The 22,676-nt window shown below is 38.9% G+C and overlaps 2 protein-coding genes across 5 annotated transcripts; both read left to right on the forward strand.

Moving 5' to 3' along the window:
* The first annotated feature begins 7,043 nt into the window (after positions 1 to 7,043).
* LOC309689027 (proline-rich nuclear receptor coactivator 1-like) lies at positions 7,044 to 13,028 on the forward strand. The gene is made up of 2 exons (XM_082505161.1): positions 7,044 to 7,674; positions 10,212 to 13,028. Exons 1-2 carry the CDS (start codon positions 7,339 to 7,341, stop codon positions 10,680 to 10,682), a joined length of 807 nt encoding a protein of 268 aa, XP_082361287.1. The 5' UTR covers positions 7,044 to 7,338; the 3' UTR covers positions 10,683 to 13,028.
* A 3,770-nt stretch (positions 13,029 to 16,798) lies between these two features.
* LOC309688611 (uncharacterized protein) lies at positions 16,799 to 22,238 on the forward strand. 4 transcript variants are annotated; one of them, XM_082504469.1, is made up of 5 exons: positions 16,799 to 17,316; positions 19,157 to 19,474; positions 20,633 to 20,725; positions 20,813 to 20,841; positions 22,129 to 22,238. In XM_082504469.1, the coding sequence occupies exons 1-5, from the start codon at positions 17,196 to 17,198 to the stop codon at positions 22,207 to 22,209; spliced, it is 642 nt and encodes a 213-aa protein (XP_082360595.1). In that variant the 5' UTR covers positions 16,799 to 17,195; the 3' UTR covers positions 22,210 to 22,238. The 4 variants fall into 4 exon arrangements, 3 of the variants coding, with proteins under 3 accessions (XP_082360595.1, XP_082360594.1, XP_082360596.1); XM_082504468.1 differs by lacking the exon at positions 22,129 to 22,238 and adding an exon at positions 21,261 to 21,905; XM_082504470.1 differs by lacking the exons at positions 16,799 to 17,316; positions 22,129 to 22,238 and adding exons at positions 18,844 to 18,933; positions 21,261 to 21,905.
* The last annotated feature ends 438 nt before the right edge of the window (positions 22,239 to 22,676 follow it).

A 22,676-nucleotide genomic window follows, 5' to 3' on the forward strand; every position in this document is an offset into this window, starting at 1 on the left:
GTCCTTCTTGTCACAAACCCCAAGCATTTATATATTTTTCCAGTCTCAAATGGACATTTGGTTTGTCAGGTCAATGTTTGAACTACAACACCATGGAGGCTTTGAATCAGTCGCCTTCTTTCAGCTTCATTTTTCTGACAGTGTAATATAACATTTGGTTCCATCTCCTCCACACTAGTCACATCTCCCTGTATGGCGTTTCTTTAATTATTATTAATGTCCTAGCAAACATGTCTGCACAGCGCCACACTGGGCAGGTGTGGGTGAACTGTTTGCTGGATACACACACAGTCTATTACGAAACAGTCATGTCAAAGGGGAAACATGATTTAGTTGGTTAGCCTTTTATTCTATAAAGTGTTAAAAAGAATTTCAACCAAAATTTGAATTGTGTCTTCATGTTGCTTGTTATGTGTGACCAACAGCCAGAAATGCCATAAGAAAGGCAAGGCAAGTGTATTTATGTAGCACAATTCAACAACAAGGTGATTCAAGGTGCTTTACAGAGACATTAAAAAACAAAAACAAATAAAAAGCATGATTTAAAATTGAAAAAAGAAAAAAAGAAGGAACAGTAGATAAAATCAGTAGTTAAATGTAAGTTTTGAAATTTAAGCTTAAAAGTATGGATTTGGTGTTTTATTCAAAAGCAGCTGAGAACAGGTGAGTCTTCAACCTGGTTTTAAATAAACTGACTGTTTCAGCTGATCTGAGGCTTTCTGGGAGTTTGTTCCAGATATAAGGAGCATGAAAGCTGAATGCAGCTTCTCCGTGTCTGGTTCTGACTCTGGGAACTGATAAAAAAAACGGATCCAGGAGGATCTGGGTCAGGAGGTCGCTGAAGTATTTTGGTCCTAAACCATTCAAAGCTTTATAGACCAGCATCAGAACTTTAAAGTCTATCCTCTGACGGACAGGCAGCCAGTGTAAAGACCTCAGAGCTGGACTGATGTGGTCCACTTTTTTGGTCTTAGTGAGGACTCGAGCAGCAGAGTTCTGAATGAGCTGTAGTTGTCTGACTGATTTTTTAGGTAGACCTGTAAAGGTGCTGTTACAGTAATCAAGCCTACTAAAGATGAGTGCATGGACTAGTTTTTCCAGGTCCTGTTGAGACATCAGATCTTTTATCCTTGAAATATTCTTGAGGTGATAGTAAGATGACTGTGTTGTTTTAAGTTTAAAAAAACAGTCAAACTGCTTCCATCACTACACCCAAATTTCTCGCCTGGTTTGTGGTTTTTAGATGTATAGATTGAAGTTCTCTGGTGACCTGTAATCGTTTTTCTTTGGCGCCAAAGACTATTACCTCAGTTTTGTTTTTGTTTAGCTGGAGAAAATTGTGGCACAACCAGTCATTAATTTCCTCAATGCATTTACCAAGAGCCTGTACAGGGCCTCGGTCTCCTGGTGACATTGTCTTTTAAAGCTTTGAATTGTGATGCCCCTGCTTACATTTATGATCTTTTAGAACCCCATGCTCCCTCTCACAGCCTGAGATCTTCTAATCAAAGGCTGTTGGTAGTCCCTCGAACATATTTTAAAACCAGAGGTGATAGATCTTTTAGAGCGGTGGCCCCCAGGTTGTGGAATGCTCTCCCTCCATCATTATATTGCCTTGATTGTATTTATTCTTTTAAAAAGCAGCTTAAGACTCATTTATTTAGATTGGCTTTTAATTAGATTTGTGCTGCGTGTTTTATTATTAATGTATTGTATGTATTTCTGTTTTATATTACTGTGAAGCACGTTGTGGTTTTTATCCTGTGAAAAGTGCTATATAAATAAACTGATTTGATTGTGATATATATTTGTGTGTCATCTGCATAGCTGTGATAGTTTATTTTGTTGTTCTTTATAATCTGTGCCAGTGGGAGCACGTAAATGTTAAACAGAAGGGGTCCCAAGATGGAACCTTGGGGAACTCCACATGTGATACTTGTCTGCTCAGATGTGAAGTTACCTATTGATACAAAGTATTTCCTGTTTTCTACATATGTTTTGAACCAGTTTAGTACAGTTCCTGAAAGACCTACCCAGTTCTCCAGTCGTTTGAGTAATATGTTGTGGTCAACTGTATCAAATGCTGCACTGAGATCCAGTAAAACTAAGACTGACATTTTTCCACTGTCTGTATTCAGACATATGTCATTAAACACTTTGGTCAGAGCGGTTTCAGTGCTGTGGTTCTGTCTAAAACCTGACTGGAAGGCATCATAGCAGTTATTCTGTGTTAAGAAGTAATTAAGCTGTTGAGAAACTGCTTTTTCAATGATCTTACTTAAAAATGGGAGATTTGAGATCGGCCTGTAGTTGTTCATTTGTGTCTTGTCAAAATTGTCCTTTTTCAGTATAGGTTTAATTACAGCAGTTTTTAGTGGTTCTGGAAACACACCTGACATTAAAGAAAAGTCGACGATCTGTAACAGGTCTGACTCCAAAGTCTTTGAGGCCTTTTTGAAAAAACTTGTTGGCAGGACATCTAAACAGCAAGAGGAGGAGTTCAGTTAACCTAAGATGTCCTCCAGATCTTTACTGTTAATAGGGTGAAACTGTTTCATGGTGTTTAAACAGTTTTTCGGTGGACACAGTACATATCCTGGATCTGCTGTTGATGTACCAATTGCTTGTCTAATCTTTTGGATTTTGTCTGTGAAGATTTGGCAAAGTCATTGCAGGCCAATGGTTGAATGAAGTTCAGCTGCCACTGACACAGGAGGGTTTGTTAGCCTGTCAACTGTAGCAAATAGGACCCGAGCATTATGACTGTTTTTGGTGATGATGTCAGCGAAGTAGGACCTCCTTGCACTCCTCAGTTGTAAATTATAATTGCGAAGTATCTCTTTATGATGTCATAGTGAACCTGGAGGTTTGTTTTTCTCCATCTGCGCTCAGCTTTCCTACACTCTCTTTTTTCTTTTTTCACCAGTGTGGAGTTTCTCCATGGAGACTTCTTCCTTCCAGAGAAAACCTTCACCTCAATGGGAGCAATAGTGTCCATTACATTTAACATGTTAGCATTGAAGCTATTGACGAGCTCATTGACTGAACCCCTGGACAGGTCAGGTGTTAATGGGAAGACCTGGTTAAAGATCTCACTACTGTCTTCAGTTATACACCGTTTTGTGATCACTGCTGTTGATATATTTGTGTGGGCTGAGATTTTACTTTCAAAGAAAACACAGTAATGATCAGACACGCCCACATCAGACACAGTAACCTTTGAAATGCTCAGGCCCTTGGAGATCAGTAGGTCAAGAGTGTGTCCTCTATTATGTGTGGCCTCTGTTACATGCTGAGTCAGCCCAAAGTGTTACTCTGGTCTTTAGTCCCTTTGTCCTGAGGGTTGTCCACATGGATGTTAAAATCCCCGACAATAATTACACAGTCGAAATCAACACAGATCACAGACAGCAGTTCACTGAGATCATTAAAAAAGTCTGTGCAGTATTTGGGAGGCCTGTAAACATTAAGAAACACAGCTTTGGATGGGGCCTTCAGCTGTGAAGCCACATATTCAAAAGACTGAAAACTTCCAGGAGATAGCTGCTTACATTGAAATGATTCATTAAATAGGACAGCAACCCCTCCTCCTCTCCTGCTCACCCTGACCTCACTGATAAAACTGTAGTTAGGGGGGGGGGGTCATCTCGATGAGAACAGCTCCACTGTTATTTTGGTCCAACCAAGTTTCAGTTAAAAACATAAAATCAAGGCTGTGCTCAGTGATTAAATTATTAATTAAAAATGTTTTCCCAGCTAAAGATCTAACGTTTAATAAAGCCAACTTAAGTGTTTTAGAGGTATTACTTGTCCCCTCGTGTTTGGGAGCAGTCTGTGGCACACAAGGTATGTTTACTATGTTTAAAGATCTTTTAGAGTGCAGATCTCTGTGTTTTGACCAGGCCACATGTCTCCTGTCACCTAAAAGTACAGAACTTTTAAAACCTTCTAGTAAACAGGGTCCCAGCTTCTCCTGGGAAAAGTCACCACTGCCATAATCCTCGCAGCCCGGACCCTTCACACATCACGCATCAGACTGCGGAGACAGGGCATGAAGGTGGTAAGGAGGAACTAAGGGGGCGGGGCTGGGCAATGTAACTTTGATTGCACTGTTGAGGGCGGGGCTTGGTGACAAACCTTTGGCCGCTCTGGTGGGGGGTTTATGGGGGACAAAAAGGGATTGGGCTGGGGGGTAGATCTAAGCCCAGCATTGACCCGCTCCATCATCTCTTCAGTGAATTTCAGGTGTGGGGAGGAGGGAGACAAGGAGGGGGAGGAGGGTGATGGCCTGTCAGGGGTTTGGGGGAAGGTCGTGGTCCCTGGTCCTGGTCGTTGGTGTTGTTGAGAGTTGGAAGCAAATAGGGACCCCTCTTCTTACCTCTGATGTCTCTCCTTTCTGAAGCTCTTCCCGGGTGGGGGCAGATGAAGATCCTCGTCAAGGTTTCTGCTGGGCTTTGTCTGTTCTTGCATAGTGACAATGAACTCAGGTTTGCTATCACACAAGTGTCAAATCCTTGCAGTGCAATTACTGTAACTGACATTTTTTTTGTCTTAGCTGATTATTTGAGAACTAAAATGTTAGCTTTTAAAATTAAAAAGACCAATCATAACCTGCTTACAAGCAAAGAACACATTCAAATCAAATCAAATCACTTTTATTGTCACATCACATGTGCAGGCACACTGGCACAGCACATGCGAGTGAAATTCTTGTGTGCGAGCCCCACAAGCAACAGAGATGTGCAAACACAACAACACAAACAAGCAAAATACAAGAATGGCCAACCTGAAACTAATAAATATATGTACAATATATAATAGTGTATGCATTTCTGGATGTGTATACTGAATATTTTCCTACGTGTGTGTGTGTGTGTGTGTGTGTGTGTGTGTGTGTGTGTGTGTGTGTGTGTGTGTGTGTGTGTATACACATTTTTACAAATTAAATAGTAAAAAAAATAAAAATAAAATAATAATAATAATAATAAAATATATAAAATATACAGAGTTGAATATGTGCAAAACAAGTGGCATTTATATACAGTATGGAGTGCATAATGTTGAAGTTCCAGTAGTGAAGCTGAGGTGTCTATGACGTGTTCAGCAGTCTGATGGCCTGATGGAAAAAGCTGTCTCTCAGTCTGCTGGTACGGGACCGGATGCTGCAGAACCTCCTTCCTGATGGAAGCAGTCTGAACAGTTTATGGCTGGGGTGACTGGAGTCCTTGATGATCCTCCCCGCTTTCCTCAGGCAGCGCTTCCTGTAGATGTCTTGGAGGGAGGGAAGCTCACCTCCAATTATCCGTTCAGAGCACCGCACTACTCTCTGGAGAGCTTTGCAGTTGTAGGCGGTGCTGTTGCCATACCAGGTGGTGATGCATCCAGTGAGGATGCTCTCAATGGCACAGTGATAGAAGGTCCTGAGGATGCGGGGGCTCATGCCGAATCTTTTCAGTCTCCTGAGAAAGAAGAGGCGCTGCTGCGCCTTCTTCACTGTTTTGTTTGTGTGTACTGACCACGTAAGATCCTCAGCCAGATGTACTCCAAGGAACCGGAAGCTGCTCACTCTCTCCACAGCAGCGCCGTTGATGGCGCTGGAAAAATGCTGGAAAAATATTAGCAGTACCATGAATTGAAATGCATGTATTCTGTGGTTATTGTGTAGTCATTTTTCTCTCTTGCGTTAGACTTCTTGTTGAGGTCGTGGGTATATTGAGTATATAGGAGGAGATGTACTTAAATTATTTATTTTGTTGTTTATTTAATACATAAGCAGACTTAAGTCAATAATGTTAAACTGTGTCCATTTAGATAATCCTAGATGCACGCTACATGGCGTTCCACAAGGATGTCAAACATTTGTTTTTAGGTGTTATTAGCTGCACCAGGAATCCCCATAAACCGTACATATGTACATCTGTCTAAATATAATCTTACAAGTAAAAGAAGTAACTTTAAAAATATACAATCAAATATAACAAGGGTAGTCTAACAGGACATAAAAATAGAGCACTCAAAATTCCTCACGAAATCTCACAGGGGTTGTTTTGCTCACTCTTGAAAGCTGCTCCGGCTAAGGAAAGTGGGCGCTCATGCAGTGCAGTTCATTTCTTTACCACAAGGCGTCACTGACGGACCGTTAAAGGTATACCTTTAATTAATTCGGTTTGTTTTTTTTCATTGTGAAATATTTAAAAGCTTATCTATTATTGACAGGGGTTATATAAATTAATAAATTAATATGTGTCTTCATCCATAGTATTTCAAACACAGTGATACAGAGAAGACTTTAATGAGATCGGAGACCTCTTATTAATCAGAGAAATTAATGTTTGATGTCTAAATTTCAGGAAGAAGGAAACTTCAAGTCAGACATCCCCCAAGAACATCAGAGCAGGGTGCAGGTTTCTACAGGTCCGTTTGTAGTCTGTCACATGACAACAACAAACAGCCTACTAACTGCACTGGCAACATAAGCCCTGCCCACTGCAGCTGAAATTATTTATTTTGCTTTTCTTATATTACATTAATGCTCCGCCTTTGAAAGACATAACCAAATAAAAAAACAGAGGAACTCAGAATAAAACGTCACTGGCAGGATGCGGTCTGACACGCCCCTTACTGGAAACACGGACCCCGGAAGTAGCAAAACATCCAGTTCAACAGACAAATACCGGAAGTTAAGGAGATTTTCTGCAAAATATACCAATATCTGCACTCCATGTCACCTTATGTTATGATTTCTACCGTTCTGACTTTTCCTCCAAGTGTTATTAAATGCTGATACTTAATTATTACATTAATATTGTATTTTATATGGGTTACCAATGTTATTAGATTTTTTGGTTAAAATATTAATTTCATCATTTCATTATTAATAAATTAGGGTGGGGTGTATACGTTAAGGGTCAAAAATCAAACCTTTCTCGCAGAAATTCTCGTTTGAGTCTGAATGCCCTTTTGTACTTTGACGGATGCACAGTTAGTCGTTTTGCTTTGAAAGGTTCTACCGGAAGTGACGTATTTTATTATGGGTAACTTAAGCTCTCTGCCACTTCTGCTTTGACAGGCTCATTTTGCACGACGTGTCATCCATTGTTTAGCGGCAGCAATAACTGAAAAAAACCTTTTAAGTTTCCACACTGGAGCTTCCGTTGATATACTTTAACGTTAAATTCGTTAAGTATTTGTTTTCTGTGTGAGGGCAGCTCGAAAAAAGGAAAGCGAATTATCCACTTAGCTAATTGGTAGCTAACTGTTAGCCTGTGACGTTGTTAGCTAAAACAACAGCCGCGGAGGAATTAGACAGCCTGTTTATGTTTTCGCCACTTCAGAGACATGTTGGACGGATCTACCGCTTATGGCGATGAAGCCAACATCGGCAACGTCGAAAATAACAACCCGATATCGCTGATTTCCAGCAGCGATGTGACGAACAAAACGAAGCAGGTTCTGCTGAAGAAAGGCGGAAGGAAGCTGCGGAACGCAGCGCCGCTGCACCACCACAAACCCCCGAGAAACTGCCCCAACAGCCGCCTGTCGGACCACCACCACCACAGCAACAACAACACCCTGACGGCCTCGACTGGTCACAGACCCGCATCTCAGGTCGGAACCGAGCCCGGTGAGACCGTGCTCACCCTCCATCCCCTCAAACATGGAGCCAGGAAAGAGGTACAGATTACAGCTGCACTGCAGCTCTGCACGGGCTTGGTGCTGAACTGACAAGTAAACCTGTAGCAAGTTGAACAAAGGCTATTAAAACCATAATGGGAAAATAAACTATGATCCACAAAGTGTATGATCATATCGGTTGCCTTCAGAAAGTACAAAACGTCTAATAAGCTTTAATATATTTTATTTTAAGGTTTGTTTCTCTGGCATACTGTTAAATTTGGTAAAATTGGTTGTTCATTATATTTTATAATCCAAACATTTAATGAAAATTCAGTGTCTACAGCCATGTGTATATTAAAGTATTTGTGTAGAAGTACATGCAGACTCATGTAAAAGTACACGTAAAGATACCCATACAAAACTAATTGGGCTGAAACCCAGTTGTTGTGCCTGAGGCGTTTTTAACTGACGCAGTTACCACTCTTTCTCCTGAAGGTGACGTGAGTCGAGTCTTTGTTCCTCTTTCACCCGCTGATTAGCGAGGAAAAAATGTTCCCAATTACGCATGGATGGCAGGCTTGTCTGTCAGATAAATGCAGATGGGAGAGTCCACAAAAAAGACAATGAAAACATGTTTTTGGTATAGGAAGTGTATTGCTTTAACAGACGGACTTTTTGGCGTTAATATAAATGTGCAATGTTGTTCCTGCTTATTAAAAATGTTTGGTTCCTGCCTAAGCTTTGTTTGGGCCTCCACCAAAGGAAAATCACCTGGACTGTATTAGCAACAGTTTTAATCATATTTTCCTTCAAACTTCAAACTTTCGTTTTACTCAAGCTAAATTGTTTCTGTTACTTATAGTAACACAAACTATCAAAGCGGATCAGTTGTGGTTAAATGGCTTGTTTTGAGTCAGGAGAAAACCTGCATGTTTAAGAATATCAGAAAACAGGGTGTTGCTGTGTGTAGCAATTTGACGGGGTGGGTGAAAACAAGTATGAAACTGTTCAGTCTATCGCAATACTACGCCCCCAAGCTTATCAGGTTATTACAAAATAATGACATCATCTAACTGGCAGTGGGTCTTCAACACACCCGAGTCTTTTGTATTTCTTTTCCTTTTTCTCTTTGGGTATAAACTCTGTTTCTACACTGTGGTTATACTCTGATAGTGAAATGTAAACACCCCCCCCCCCCCCCCCCCCCCCCCCAAAAAAATAAAATAAAATAAATAAATAAATAAATCAGGAGTCTGTAACAGTCAACAACTGGATTTTTATGCAAAACATTGGTGTCAATAAATTCGTTCCTTTAGACATTACCATGCCTACATAAACAGATGGGAATTTGGATATGCAAGCACAGAAGATAATAACAAATGAGGAAGGTTTGAAGCGTCGACGAGTAAGTCAGTTTCTCCAAAAGTGAAACCTAAACTACAGGCTGTGTGTTTGTCTCAGCAGCTGTGAGAGAAAAACTGTTCAAGCAGAAAAGTTATAATTGTACACACAGATGAGTCCAAATGACTCATAATGTTGATGTGTAAATACCGGTGGTAGAAATAAGCAACTTTTTGACATCAGCTTTACCACATAAACCTAAAAGATGATAATGTGCGACTTTTTTATATACATAACAGTGGAACCCCGGCTTAGGAAGACCCCATTTAACAAAAAATTCAAGTTACGAAGGCACTTAACAACAATATTTCTGCCCGTGGTACAGCAAAATGCCCGCGTAACGAAATAGATAAAATAGAAAATTTTAAAAAATTAAATTAAATTCCATAATGTTATGTACATGTACACGTGTGTATGCATGCATACGTATGCTTTCTTCAACCTCCGCCACCTCCTCCTCCACCAAGAACTTTGTCTTCAGCCAGCATCGCCTCACTCAAAAGGCGATGGAAAAAGGTGCTTTGACTTAGGAAAATTTTGACTTACGAAAGACCCTCTGGAACGAATTAATTTCATAAGTCGGGGTTCCACTGTATTTTGTTTTCAAAGCCAAATGTTTCCAGATTTTATGATTGTAGCATTCAGTAATTGATTAAATGCTATTTAAATTAAGTGATAATTTTGGCTCCTAAGGCTGATTGGAGGGGGGTGCGGGGACAAAAGTGATTAAATGGTTAGCCATGTTGCACTTATTTCCTATTCATCACGTCTCCAAATTCTTGTTTTTGTTTAGCTTGAGCCAAGATGCCGAAAGAACCTTTAAAACCCAAGATTTTATCTAAACGCAACTATGCTGATATTTTGAGCTTCCAACTATGCATTTAACCCACATTTTACAAGCAACCTCACTCTGGAAATGTTTTTGTAAGGTCAAAAACATCCCCTACTGTGGTCCCTACACTATGATTAATAAGACAGCCACTGTGACATCATGATGACATCAGTTAACCACAGTGTTAACATTTTGGTCACTGAGATGTGCGTGTGTGTTTTGGAGTAATAAATGACCATATCTAGACAAGAGGGTGAAGTGTCAGTTACTAGCCAAGTCTGCAAAGAAGCAGACGTCTGCCATTTAGTTTAAATTTCAATGAATATTAATCCAGTTTTATTTCAAACTTTGTGTTTTGCAGCTGCTGAAATTTAAAGGTGGCAGATTGGAGCGAGGGGCTGCACAACCAGGGGGTCAAGCTAACCGCAGCCTGCCTAAGCATGATCAGACCAACCATAATGTGAACACCAGGAGCCACAAGCCCAAGCAGAGCCAAACACCTGGTGTGGCTCACCCCACAAAGAAGAAAGATAACAGCACACCTAATAAACCCACCTCCGTCCATCAGGCTCAAGAGCAGAAAAAGCCCCTCCACCCCTCCAACAACGTAAAGATTGTGAATGCACTGCCTGCTGAAGCTGCACCTGAATACCTCAAAGATGGTGAGAAGGTCTATGCTGGAGCTAAGTTCAGTGAGCCACCCTCACCCAGTGTCTTACCGAAACCGCCCAGCCACTGGGTCGAAGAAGATGAGCCTATTAAGAGCAACCAAAGCCGGGAGCAAATGACTGTTCATTTGAAGTCACTGCTGAAGGTTCAGGATGCATCATGACCACAATTTGGAGTTTCAAATCAGAGCTGACCTATAGTGTCTGCTCTGCGATTAACCTTTAATACCCACAATTGGAAAATTAAAATGGAAAGTTAAATGTAGTTTGGCCCTTTTAACACACTGCAATACAATGTAGGGAGTTTTATTCACTGTAGTACAATTTCCCATTAGCCAACATGCTGCCTGCATTTGTGAACATTTTGTGCACGTTGTGTTGTTGCTGGAAATCTGACTGACATGCTGTGTATGTCAGATGTTTATCAGATACTTCCTGACTTCTGGTAAGCTGATAAATGACTGAAAGGTTTTTTGTCACTCAGTTAGTGAGATTGTGCAAAAGTGATCTGAAGTCGCCTCCAGCAGCAAAACAATCAGTGTCTGATGTTTACGTCATGCAAAGTGATGACGGCACTTTCTTTGTGAACACTTTGGAAATGGCAGCCATGTGTTTGACTTTTTAAAGCACTTGTGTAAATGTACATAATCTATTGTAAACACACATTTGTGTATATTTTCTTGTTATTTTAACTGAGATTCTAGTTTTGTTACTGAGGTTTTTCCAGAAAAGAGAAAAAAAAATAGTCCCCCTGCGAACTGAGGCACTTTGTTACAGCTTCATCAGCATGAGGCACAGTGGATGTAAGAGACTGTTTTCAGTGTAAATCAGTTAGAGCAATCAGGAAGGGCAGGACACCTTGTTTTGATGTTCCAAAGCTTGACCAGCCACTTTGATGAATTCACCAGCCAGCTTAGAGCACAGGAGAGGACTTCCACGTTCTGGCAGTGTACCTTTCAAAAGGCTTGGAAAGTGGACTAATCAAAAATGGGGGGGGAAAAAAAGAAAAGGCATGACCTTAAGTTACAGCTGCTAGCTGAAGTTCTTTCCCTTCCCTCAACACGGGTCCAGCTGGTGGAGAGTCGAGAGTCAAATCAGGGACTGTGATGCTGACGGGGCTGTTGAAGCCTCAGTGAAAGCAAGATAATGACGACGATGTGAAAAGTCGCACAAACCAGCTGCTGCAGAAAGCCAGTATCCTGCATCCACACCAAGTGCTTTTTCTTTTCTTTTTTTAAATTTATTGCACTGATATAAAAAGTGTGTACACTTTAAGTTTGCTTTTTCTTTGTGTCCACCGAGCACTTAGCCTTTTTTCTTTTTTGTTCTTCTTAATTTTTTTTTTGTCCCCACACCAGAAAACTGTTTACAAAACAGTATCTGAAGTACATCTACACATTAATGTTTCAGGGACTTCATGGCAGTAAAATTAAAATAACAATTTTCAGTTTTGTTGTTTTGTTTTTTTGACAATCAGTGATGTAAAATTTTGTTATAATGAATCAGTAACTCAGCTGTCCTCATTTTTATATGAAATGCCAGGATTAGAGTGAGTTGATTAAATAATTTGTTTTGAAGTCACTATATTGAAGGAAAAAAAAATCCCCAAGCATTTGTTGTTTCTACCTCCTGAAATCTTCTAAAGACATTTTATTGTTTCGCTTTTGAATTTGGAAAATTGTAAATTGGATGTTGAGCTACTATCAGACATTTTATCCATGGATGAATTGGTCATTCCTGCTGCCTCAGACACTGGGAATGATTGATTTGTGCTATTATGTGGTAATAGAGGCAGGTAAACATGCAGTAAGTGAGGATGTCTAAATGAGGAGAGAACGGAGTCACAGCAATGTTTGTGTGCTATGTGTTATTTGCTGAATAGAAAAAAAAGAACAAAGTATGTTGAAAAGAGATTAATTTTTAAAGTTTAGCTTTTTCAGTGAAAGCAAGGACATAAAGGAGAAATCGCTGTTGTACACACACATCACAATGTTTGCACACTTTAACTTTTTACAGATGTTTAAGGCTCACTTGGACAAAGTCAAGTTTTTTTTTTCTTTCTTTTTGTATGACTTCTTTTTTTCCTAAAGGGGACTTGATTTTCACTCACATGCTCATGCCATGTACCTCTTACCTGTATTTGTGTTTCTTACACACATGATTGTTTACCAGGAGTGAAGTATGTGTTAAAGTTAATACAGGTCATCTTATGATTATGTACCATAAGTTTTTTTTTTCTCTCACTTTTTTAACTTAATTAATTTTCATGGATGCAGGCAGTTGCTGGATCTTTTTCTTTGACCTCTGTGACGTCGCTTGAATGGAAAATTGTATTAATGTAGCAAGAAAAACTGCCCATTTCATTGCAGTGTTTTAAAATCATTTCATTCCATTTATAAGAATAAGCATAAAAATTTGTCCATGCCACAATTTGAGAATAAAAGGTGTTTATTTTATAAAGTCTTTCATATCAAAAATTTAAAATGCAATTAAAAAATTGGTAACCCCTACTATATTGTTTGAGTATTCATTACAGGTGGAGTTATTTTTGTGAAAATGGGACATAAGGGAAATTGCAAGACTATTGTGGCAACTTTTACCAGAATAAGGAACTATCACATCATCATGGCATCATTACTCATTTACAGTGGGGCAAAAAAGTATTTAGTCAGCCACCGATTGTGCAAGTTCCCCCACCTAAAATGATGACAGAGGTCAGTAATTTGCACCAGAGGTACACTTCAACTGTGAGAGACAGAATGTGAAAAAAAAAATCCATGAATCCACATGGTAGGATTTGTAAAGAATTTATTCGTAAATCAGGGTGGAAAATAAGTATTTGGTCAATAACAAAAATACAACTCAATACTTTGTAACATAACCTTTGTTGGCAATAACAGAGGTCAAACGTTTACTATAGGTCTTTACCAGGTTTGCACACACAGTAGCTGGTATTTTGGCCCATTCCTCCATGCAGATCTTCTCGAGAGCAGTGATGTTTTGGGGCTGTCGCCGAGCAACACGGACTTTCAACTCCCGCCACAGATTTTCTATGGGGTTGAGGTCTGGAGACTGGCTAGGCCACTCCAGGACTTTCAAATGCTTCTTACGGAGCCACTCCTTTGTTGCCCGGGCGGTGTGTTTTGGATCATTGTCATGTTGGAAGACCCAGCCTCGTTTCATCTTCAAAGTTCTCACTGATGGAAGGAGGTTTTGGCTCAAAATCTCACGATACATGGCCCCATTCATTCTGTCCTTAACACGGATCAGTCGTCCTGTCCCCTTGGCAGAAAAACAGCCCCATAGCATGATGTTTCCACCCCCATGCTTCACAGTAGGTATGGTGTTCTTGGGATGCAACTCAGTATTCTTCTTCCTCCAAACACGACGAGTTGAGTTTATACCAAAAAGTTCTACTTTGGTTTCATCTGACCACATGACATTCTCCCAATCCTCTGCTGTATCATCCATGTGCTCTCTGGCAAACTTCAGACGGGCCTGGACATGCACTGGCTTCAGCAGCGGAACACGTCTGGCACTGCGGGATTTGATTCCCTGCCGTTGTAGTGTGTTACTGATGGTGACCTTTGTTACTTTGGTCCCAGCTCTCTGCAGGTCATTCACCAGGTCCCCCCGTGTGGTTCTGGGATCTTTGCTCACCGTTCTCATGATCATTTTGACCCCACGGGATGAGATCTTGTGTGGAGCCCCAGATCGAGGGAGATTATCAGTGGTCTTGTATGTCTTCCATTTTCTGATGATTGCTCCCACAGTTGATTTTTTCACACCAAGCTGCTTGCCTATTGTAGATTCACTCTTCCCAGTCTGGTGCAGGTCTACAATACTTTTCCTGGTGTCCTTCGAAAGCTCTTTGGTCTTGGCCATGGCGGCGTTTGGAGTCTTACTGTTTGAGGCTGTGGACAGGTGTCTTTTATACAGATGATGAGTTCAAACAGGTGCCATTCATACAGGTAACGAGTGGGGGACAGAAAAGCTTCGTACAGAAGACGTTACAGGTCTGTGAGAGCCAGAGATTTTCCTTGTTTGAGATGACCAAATACTTATTTTCCACCCTAATTTACGAATAAATTCTTTACAAATCCTACCATGTGAATTCATGGATTTTTTTTTTCACATTCTGTCTCTCACAGTTGAAGTGTACCTCTGGTGCAAATTACTGACCTCTGTCATCATTTTAAGTGGGGGAACTTGCACAATCGGTGGCTGACTAAATACTTTTTTGCCCCACTGTAACTATAAATATTTTATCATATTCACACACACACATTAGTTTTAGTCACTGTGTGTGGTTTTTGGAGTAATAAACAACCATATTTTGAGACGAGGTTGAAGTGTGAACTTACCAGCCAAGGCTGCAAAGAAGCACACTTCTGCCCTTTAGTTCCTATTTCAATGAATATTAGTCCAGCAATAGAATAAAAGACACTGACTGATGGTGTTAACATAACACATTACAGTATGACCTGAAAATTAAAAAGTCCATACATATGACCAAGGGCAGTCAGAATCTGCAGACCATACTTTACTTCATTCCTTTTATGAATTCAGAAGGATACCGGGATGTGCGCTGGTGAAGATACAAAATCTCAAATTTTGCCCATTTTACCAATGTAACAAATCCTTCCAAATATCCCTGCATCCAGACTCATTTAAGAAGTTAACAATTTTTAAAGTAGGCCACATCCTACCCCTAGTAAACTATTTATAAATCCTCAGTCCCGTGACTAACTGCAGGTGACTAATATTAATATCAATAGTAATATTAAATCTGATGCATCTCACAGGGATTTAAATGCATTCATCCTGCTGATGTGATTCAAACTTGATCAGACAGCTGAACCTTACTAGTTATTTTGAACAAATGTCTATTCTTGTGAAAGAAAAAAAATCCTCCTAAAATAAGTAAGCAGAGCTTGTGTTATCATTGCATGGCATTGTGATTTTACTTGGCCTAGACATTTGCAAATACTTTCGAAATATGAAAACTGAATTCATATAAGTTTTAATGTTTTATTAACTCAAATAATTAATAAATGCAATGTTTTATATGTATATTTATTTATCTGTCTAAAGAGTTTAGCAAAAAACAAAAGAAACAAAGAAAAACGCCAGTGAGCAGTATTACTGTTCATTGGGACCAAAAGTGATACTGTTCTGTTATCACTAAAAGTTGTGAAATGTTGTATCACTAAAATATCATTCTGAGTCAGTTTATTATTCATTATGTGTTTGCAGCACCCTCTGTGGTTGCTCCAAGTAATGCACTTTAGAAACGGCTTTATTTTGAAAAACTTTATTGAACAGGAAGTCGGCTCAGTCAAGAAAAGCGAGTAAGCAAAAAGAAGGGAAACATTTCGGCACTGGTGATGTGCGATACGACTGATTTCCTTTCCGATCTGATACCAAGTAATATTCAGGGTGGTATCGACGATACTGATCCGATACCGATACTTTGTACAAAAACTTATTTTATTTATTGTATGAAATTATAGCATCATAATGATTACAGGACATCAGATTACTTGTTCTTATCACTTAATAATGCAGAGTTCATCATATAGAAATAAAAAAACTGAAGTTGTGCGCTACTTGAACACCTTGCCTGCCTGCAGCACTAAAGGACTCTGTGAGAGACGTCTGTCTCGCCCTAGCAGCACCTGTCCCTGTCCTCCTCTTCAGTTCACCTCAACATACGCGCCTCATATTCTGTGATATGATTTACTCTGAGGTGTTTGACAAGGTTAGTGGTGTTGCCACAACCATACATGCCAACCCTCCTAATTTTTCCGTGAGAATACGGAATTTCAGTGCCTCTCCCGAAAATCTCCCGGAGCCACCATTCTCCCGAATTTCTCCCGATTTTTCACCTGGACAACAAAATTGAAAAAGCATATCGCAGAATTCATTGTGTTGCCCAGCCAATTCCAGTTTCCAACAATGACGGCAGCTACTTAGTTTTAATATTACTCTTATTTCTCTTTCTGGGTCGCAAAAAAACTATTAACATATTTTCAAGTGTAAACCGACACATCGTCTTTAAACCCCCGCGGTCTTTCGCTACTTGGGTTAAACAGCGCCCGGTTATATTTTAGATAGCAAGGAGCAGACGGCAGAGTTTCACTCCACCGAGGGAGCCTGTGACGTACTACCCGGCTTTCTTTAGACCGCAAAGGCCGGGTCCTCAGGTGGAAGCAGCCTCTGAATTTGGACACCATCGCTGTTTCCGGGCCGGCCAATAATAACGGTGACATTTAACATATTTTATCCGATAAATAAACCCTGTAAAATGTATTTATCCCCCCAACAGCCCTTTGGAATGTCTCCCTAGTATGGCCACAACACCTCACTCTTGGAGCACTTTTTTGCCACATGTATCGCAAACCACGGCTCAGCTGTTTGTGGAGGTAAAATAAGTCCGCACATGACTCCAATTACGCTCAGCCATTGTTGTGAGTGCGCACGTCAAGGGGCTGCGAGACATTTATACAGCCATATTTCGCACATGACTATGAAAGGTGGAAGAGGAAGTAGTTCCTTTGAATGTAGACAATCCGAATGTTATAGTTTCTTTCCACTGTGTTCCTGTTAATGATGAACTACAAATTTACTCTAAATTACTAAAATATCTTTATTTTAATGTGAGAATTGATTCATAAATGATTGGTATAGGAGGAATCGATATTTCAGGATCGATCCGCACATCACTAATCGGCACACAGTTTGGTGTCCTGTTGGAGAAAACACTGTCCACATCTTCTGTTTATGGTTGTATCGCTGGTATGTACTTACAGTATAAGTTACAACTTTGTTTTTGTACAATATGTTGTCCGCTAATGCAGTATTTGGCTGTAAAGCTAGTCCTTTTGTTAAGCTAGTTACCTGCGATTTTGGAGGTCGTCTGGGATAGCATCAGTAGTAGTTTGAAAGGTTTACATAATTATACATATGACATATGCTATGTAGTAGCAGGGTGATATATGAATGCATATTATGCTGTACATATATATATATATCATGACTGTATTTTTTGTCTTGTTTTTAGTTTTACCCTTTTGAATGTCAGTAAACCTGTTGACAATGCTCATCAGTCTTCAGAGTGACCTTTATCTCAGCTTATGATACAAACTAACATCATATTCAACTAGGCTACCACAAACCCAAATCAAATTCCGCCTTTCTAAAGTGTAAGACAGGTGCAACTTTATAAGCAGAGAAAAGCCCATTAAGCACAGATCGATATCTGAATATATCTACCCTATATCATTATTTTATCGCTAAAGTCTTATTCCTAAAGCCATAAACTAGTTTCATCGTTTTTAAATTACAGTATCTGCATTATTTTGGGTTTGAGGCACTGTATCTGGTGAACAAGTCCTGTGAACAAGATGAGCCACACCAACCGTGGATCCACCTGAATGGTGACGTTTACTGGTGCTAACTAGATTAATAATTACATTACAGCATCACAAAGGGGTAAGGGGATTGCCTAGGTTGTCTATTAGAGTTTCTGATACATTTAGGTAAATTAAATCAAATTACTGTCTTCTGTTTATTATTAAATTCCTATTTTATCAGGTGGGAGCAACATGTCATACTGGACAAAGAAATCTCAAATATTAATAAAATGACCATAAACCATCTATTTTAATACTCTATAATATAATACAGTTAATTTAATATAGTATAAATTTAAATCCATCTCAGACAGCATTAAACAATCACCTGATGTGGGAATATAAGTTGTTTTTGTACAAATGTATATTTTATGGGGGGAAAAAAGACATTTAATTTATATACTGTAGTAATACTGAGGATACTTGCCTTACTTGCCTAATCGTCAGCCAGTTCATCAGTGTCTTAACCATTTTATGTTCCGTGTTTGTGTGATGATTATTAGACCTTTCTCACCACATTCTCACCAAAAACACTTCCCCTTTAATTCTTAGAAAGGTTGCCAAAGAGCTGTAATGAGGAACAAGAAATGGTATGATATACCTTCTTTCTCATAGCAGTGAATAACTAACTGTCTGCTCTTATGTGCTTCCTTTTTGCTAATTTATTTATAAATATACTGTACATTAAAGAAAAAAATCAATTTTCCAATAGTCACACATTCAACTTCCCAGTCACGTTTATCTGGTGAGTCCTTGGTGAGGGAATATAAAATTAAATGTAAGCATTTAAATCAGCAAAAACGTGAGAAAAACTAAACTAAACTAAAATCTCTGAGGTAACAATGAGGAAGTGACTCACTAATTACAAATTACAAAAACTACAAAAAGTCTTTAAGAGGAACCAGTTCAGAGAAGCTGAGAGTGGCGAGTGATGGAACAATGGTTAAACTTAGATGGAATAAAATATCGTCATGGCTGATCCTGATATTTCAGGTTGTAGGTAAGGATACAGAACTCATTTTTAATGGCAATAAAATATATCTTTAGCAATAATATGTTCATTTATGTATTGTGGCAACTAAATGGGCTCTGTTGTTTTAATTGAGTATGAGATACATTGATAAACTTCTGTTGGATATAAAATCATATTTAATCTGATGGTTTAAAAAAAGATCTGATTTGTAATAAGTGTGTTTTAAATTTCTCTTCAATTTTCTCAATAGTATCTGGAAATGTAATATCCATTTTAAAGAGAGTTGGGGATGATGTCATTCTGCCTTGTCTGAATGTGATCGATGACCAGAATAAATGTGACAAGACTACATGGACCTTTTTCTCAAGAGATCAACCAGCAGTAGAGCTGATCACACTTGGGCAGATTGGTGAAGAGGCCAAAACTAAATCAGACAGACTGAGTGTTACAACAAACTGTTCTCTGCTTATAAAGAAGCTCACAGTTGAGGATGTTGGTCGTTACCGCTACAAACATTGCACATCAGCAGTAAAACCAACTCAAGATTTTGATCTTTCAGTTCTCTCCAGTGAGTATTTACTTCAAACTATTCTCTACTCAGATTCCCTTTTCATTAGAACAGAAATTGAAACATAACAGTTATCATGGTTACATTAAGATTATCTGTTGAGTGGATTCTCTTTCTTTCTTCGTGGCTCAAGAGTTGGAAGTTCACCTTGTAGTTGGAAGGTTGCCGGTTCGAGCCCCGGCTTGAACAGTCTCGGTCGTTGTGTCCTTGAGCAAGACACTTCACCCGTTGCATACTGGTGGTGGTCACAGGGCCCGGTGACGCCAGTGTCCGGCAGCCTCGCCTCTGTCATTGCGCCCCAGGGTGGCTGTGGCTACAACCTAGCTTGCCATCACCAGTGTGTGAATGGGTGGATGACTGGTTGTGTAAAGCGCTTTGGGGTCCCTGGGGATTAGTAAAGTGCTATACAAATACAGGACATTTATTTATGATCTTTCTTTTAGCATTTAGGTATGAACAAAGAACCGAAAGCACAAAGCAAAGATGAAAACCAGAACCAAGCGATTGTCACTGTGATTCGACTGTAGAAACATGAACAGGTAGAAACGGAGACTGGAGCCTGACTCCTATTCACTGCTGTTGTTACCTGTTGAAGTTCAGGGTCTGCCAGACACTCAGCTTTAAAGTGGACATGGAACACTTCAGGTATAAAGACTAATTTAGACCATGGACACTGTCTGTGTAGCTGGTTTTATGAAATAAGAGCTTAAAGTTAAGATTTTAAAAACATGTTTAGTGCCATCTTCTGTCAGTACAAAATATCTATAAGCAAGATCGATAGGCAAGCAGACTAACAATTCCAACTTTTCATTATTGGAGTTCCTAAATTTAGTATAATAACGAACAATTCTGACCTTGAAAAAAATATAAAGGAAGAACATAAATAAAACCTGAACAGTTTGATGAGAAGCACAAAATAATAAAACCAGTTTATGGATATATTACACATTATCTATTCCCAGATTTGAGATAGTCAAATTCAAACCAAATTGTCTAAAACGTAAGATATAAGTAAGATATAGTCAACAAAGGCAACGATTTTCAGAGTGTTGAAAAACATTCTCACAAGGTAAATAGGATGTTAGTTTTTATTAAAATGAAGTCCAGCAAAATTGTTAGCTGGAAGTAAACAATATCATGGTTTTATTCTCTTTGCAGCTTCATCCTCTTCAAGGTCCATTATCATCCTTGTAGGTTTAGCAGCACTTATAACAGCTGTGGTAATGGTCAACACATGGGCCAGAACTAAAGGTATGTTTAATTATGAGACGTTTTAAAAGATCTCAATTCTTAATAATAATCAAAATAGAATTTAATTCTTTTTTTTCTGTTTTTTAGGGAACAAAACACAGATGGTTCAAGCAACAGTATGTGGAAAACTCAGTAATTTAATATTCACATATATCTCTTCAGATAGAAAAGGTCATGACTGGAGATTAGACCACCTTAAAAACACACACTTGAAAGTTTGGTCTTGTAAAGTGGATGGGTGCAGTTGTTAAGGTAGAACCAATAGCTGCTGTAACAGGCTACACTACACTACAGACTGACAGGAAAACAACACAGAAAAAAAATCTAAAGAGCACAAGTGGATGCACACACACACACACACACACACACACACACACACACACACACACACACACACATGATAAGCTAACATTATAAGTTAAACTTTAATTAAATCAAAATTAAAGGGTTATAATAGAAATCATAGACAATTAGAAAGACCAGTCTGATCATTTTTATTTATTTATTGACTCATTGACCTATTTATTTTTCATAGGTGTCCTATAATAAGGATAAAGATGAAGTTGCAATACACTATGAAACCACTGGAGACTCTGCTGTTTCTGTCAGACTTCACTGAGCATCGCCATGGAAATTATCATCACACCACTACACCATCCACAACCACTATACCCTCTACAAAATGTCTTGTTATGAATTAGTGAAACAACCTGATCAGCTTTCTTATTGTGTCTTGTGATACACAATACAGCCTCTTTACTGCACATTTGACCTTCGGGCCAGATGCAGCTTTCTCTTCAACGTCCTTATGCTATCACCATGCTGCTTTTACGTGCTTAGAGTTAGAGAAATAATTTCCTTCTGAAGTATGATTTCACCAACTCATCCACACAATGCATTTTGTAGAGGGTATAGAATTTGTGGCAGTTATTTGTCTTCAAACAACAGCTTTAATCTCAATGTTGTATTTAGACTTTTTTTCAAAATGTTATTTCAACTTCATTCTCGAAAGTGTTCTCCCTTTAGTCTAATTAAATATTTCTTTTCTTTTTCTTTTTGAATTTAATGACAGTCACATCTCGCACTAAGAAGTTCACTTTGGGTTTAATGAGATTCTTAATGAGCTGTGAATAATGCTATTATGTAAGTTGTAAATAAAATGTACAAATATTCATTTTGAATACTTTTCTTCCCTTTCTTTTAAAGGTAAAGATGAAGAACAAATATATTTTTTATTTTTTTACATTTATTTCTTGTATAGCTCCTTTCAGCCACTAGGGGACCTCAGTGTGTAAGGATATACCCAGTCCCTTGTTTACCACAAAAGCATAACATGGGCCATGTACAGAAGAAAGTAAGACATTTTTTTGTTTTGTTTTGTTTTTGTCTTTATAAATTTATAGTTCGGTTTATGGTTTCAACATCCCAAAGTCAGTAACTGGTTTAACTGGTCATATCAAGGTGGGTATCGACTCAATGAATGAACCAAGATTCTCCAACTGCTGACATGAAATAGGCAGTACTGGCAGCACGTAACCAGTTGCAAACTGCACAGGGAGTGATGCTGCATTTTTAATGAAGATGAATTTGTAAGTAGTATGAAAATACGTTAGAAAAAAATCAGATGTTAAACACATGCAGCCAAAGCAGTAGATGAGTGTAAGTAATAGAAAAATTATTTCATATTAAAAAAGCACTGTATGGATATGGTTTAAGCACAATTGCAAATTTCACCAAAATAATATGTTTAGATGTTCGTAGGATGGTTTTCCTCTTATTCTTTCAGCTGCATCCATTATAATATTAGATGCTCTGAAAGCAAGTAAAGAATAATAAGTCCTATGTACAGTGCTTTAGAAACATATCAATATATTAAGACTGGTTAAACTTGAAGTTCTCTAATCACATGTTGTACTACAGATCCCTGACCCCAGTTTTACAATTTGCTCTC

Source organism: Aulonocara stuartgranti (genome assembly GCF_965226115.1).
Source record: "Aulonocara stuartgranti genome assembly, chromosome: 15".
NCBI classification, from domain to species: domain Eukaryota; kingdom Metazoa; phylum Chordata; class Actinopteri; order Cichliformes; family Cichlidae; genus Aulonocara; species Aulonocara stuartgranti.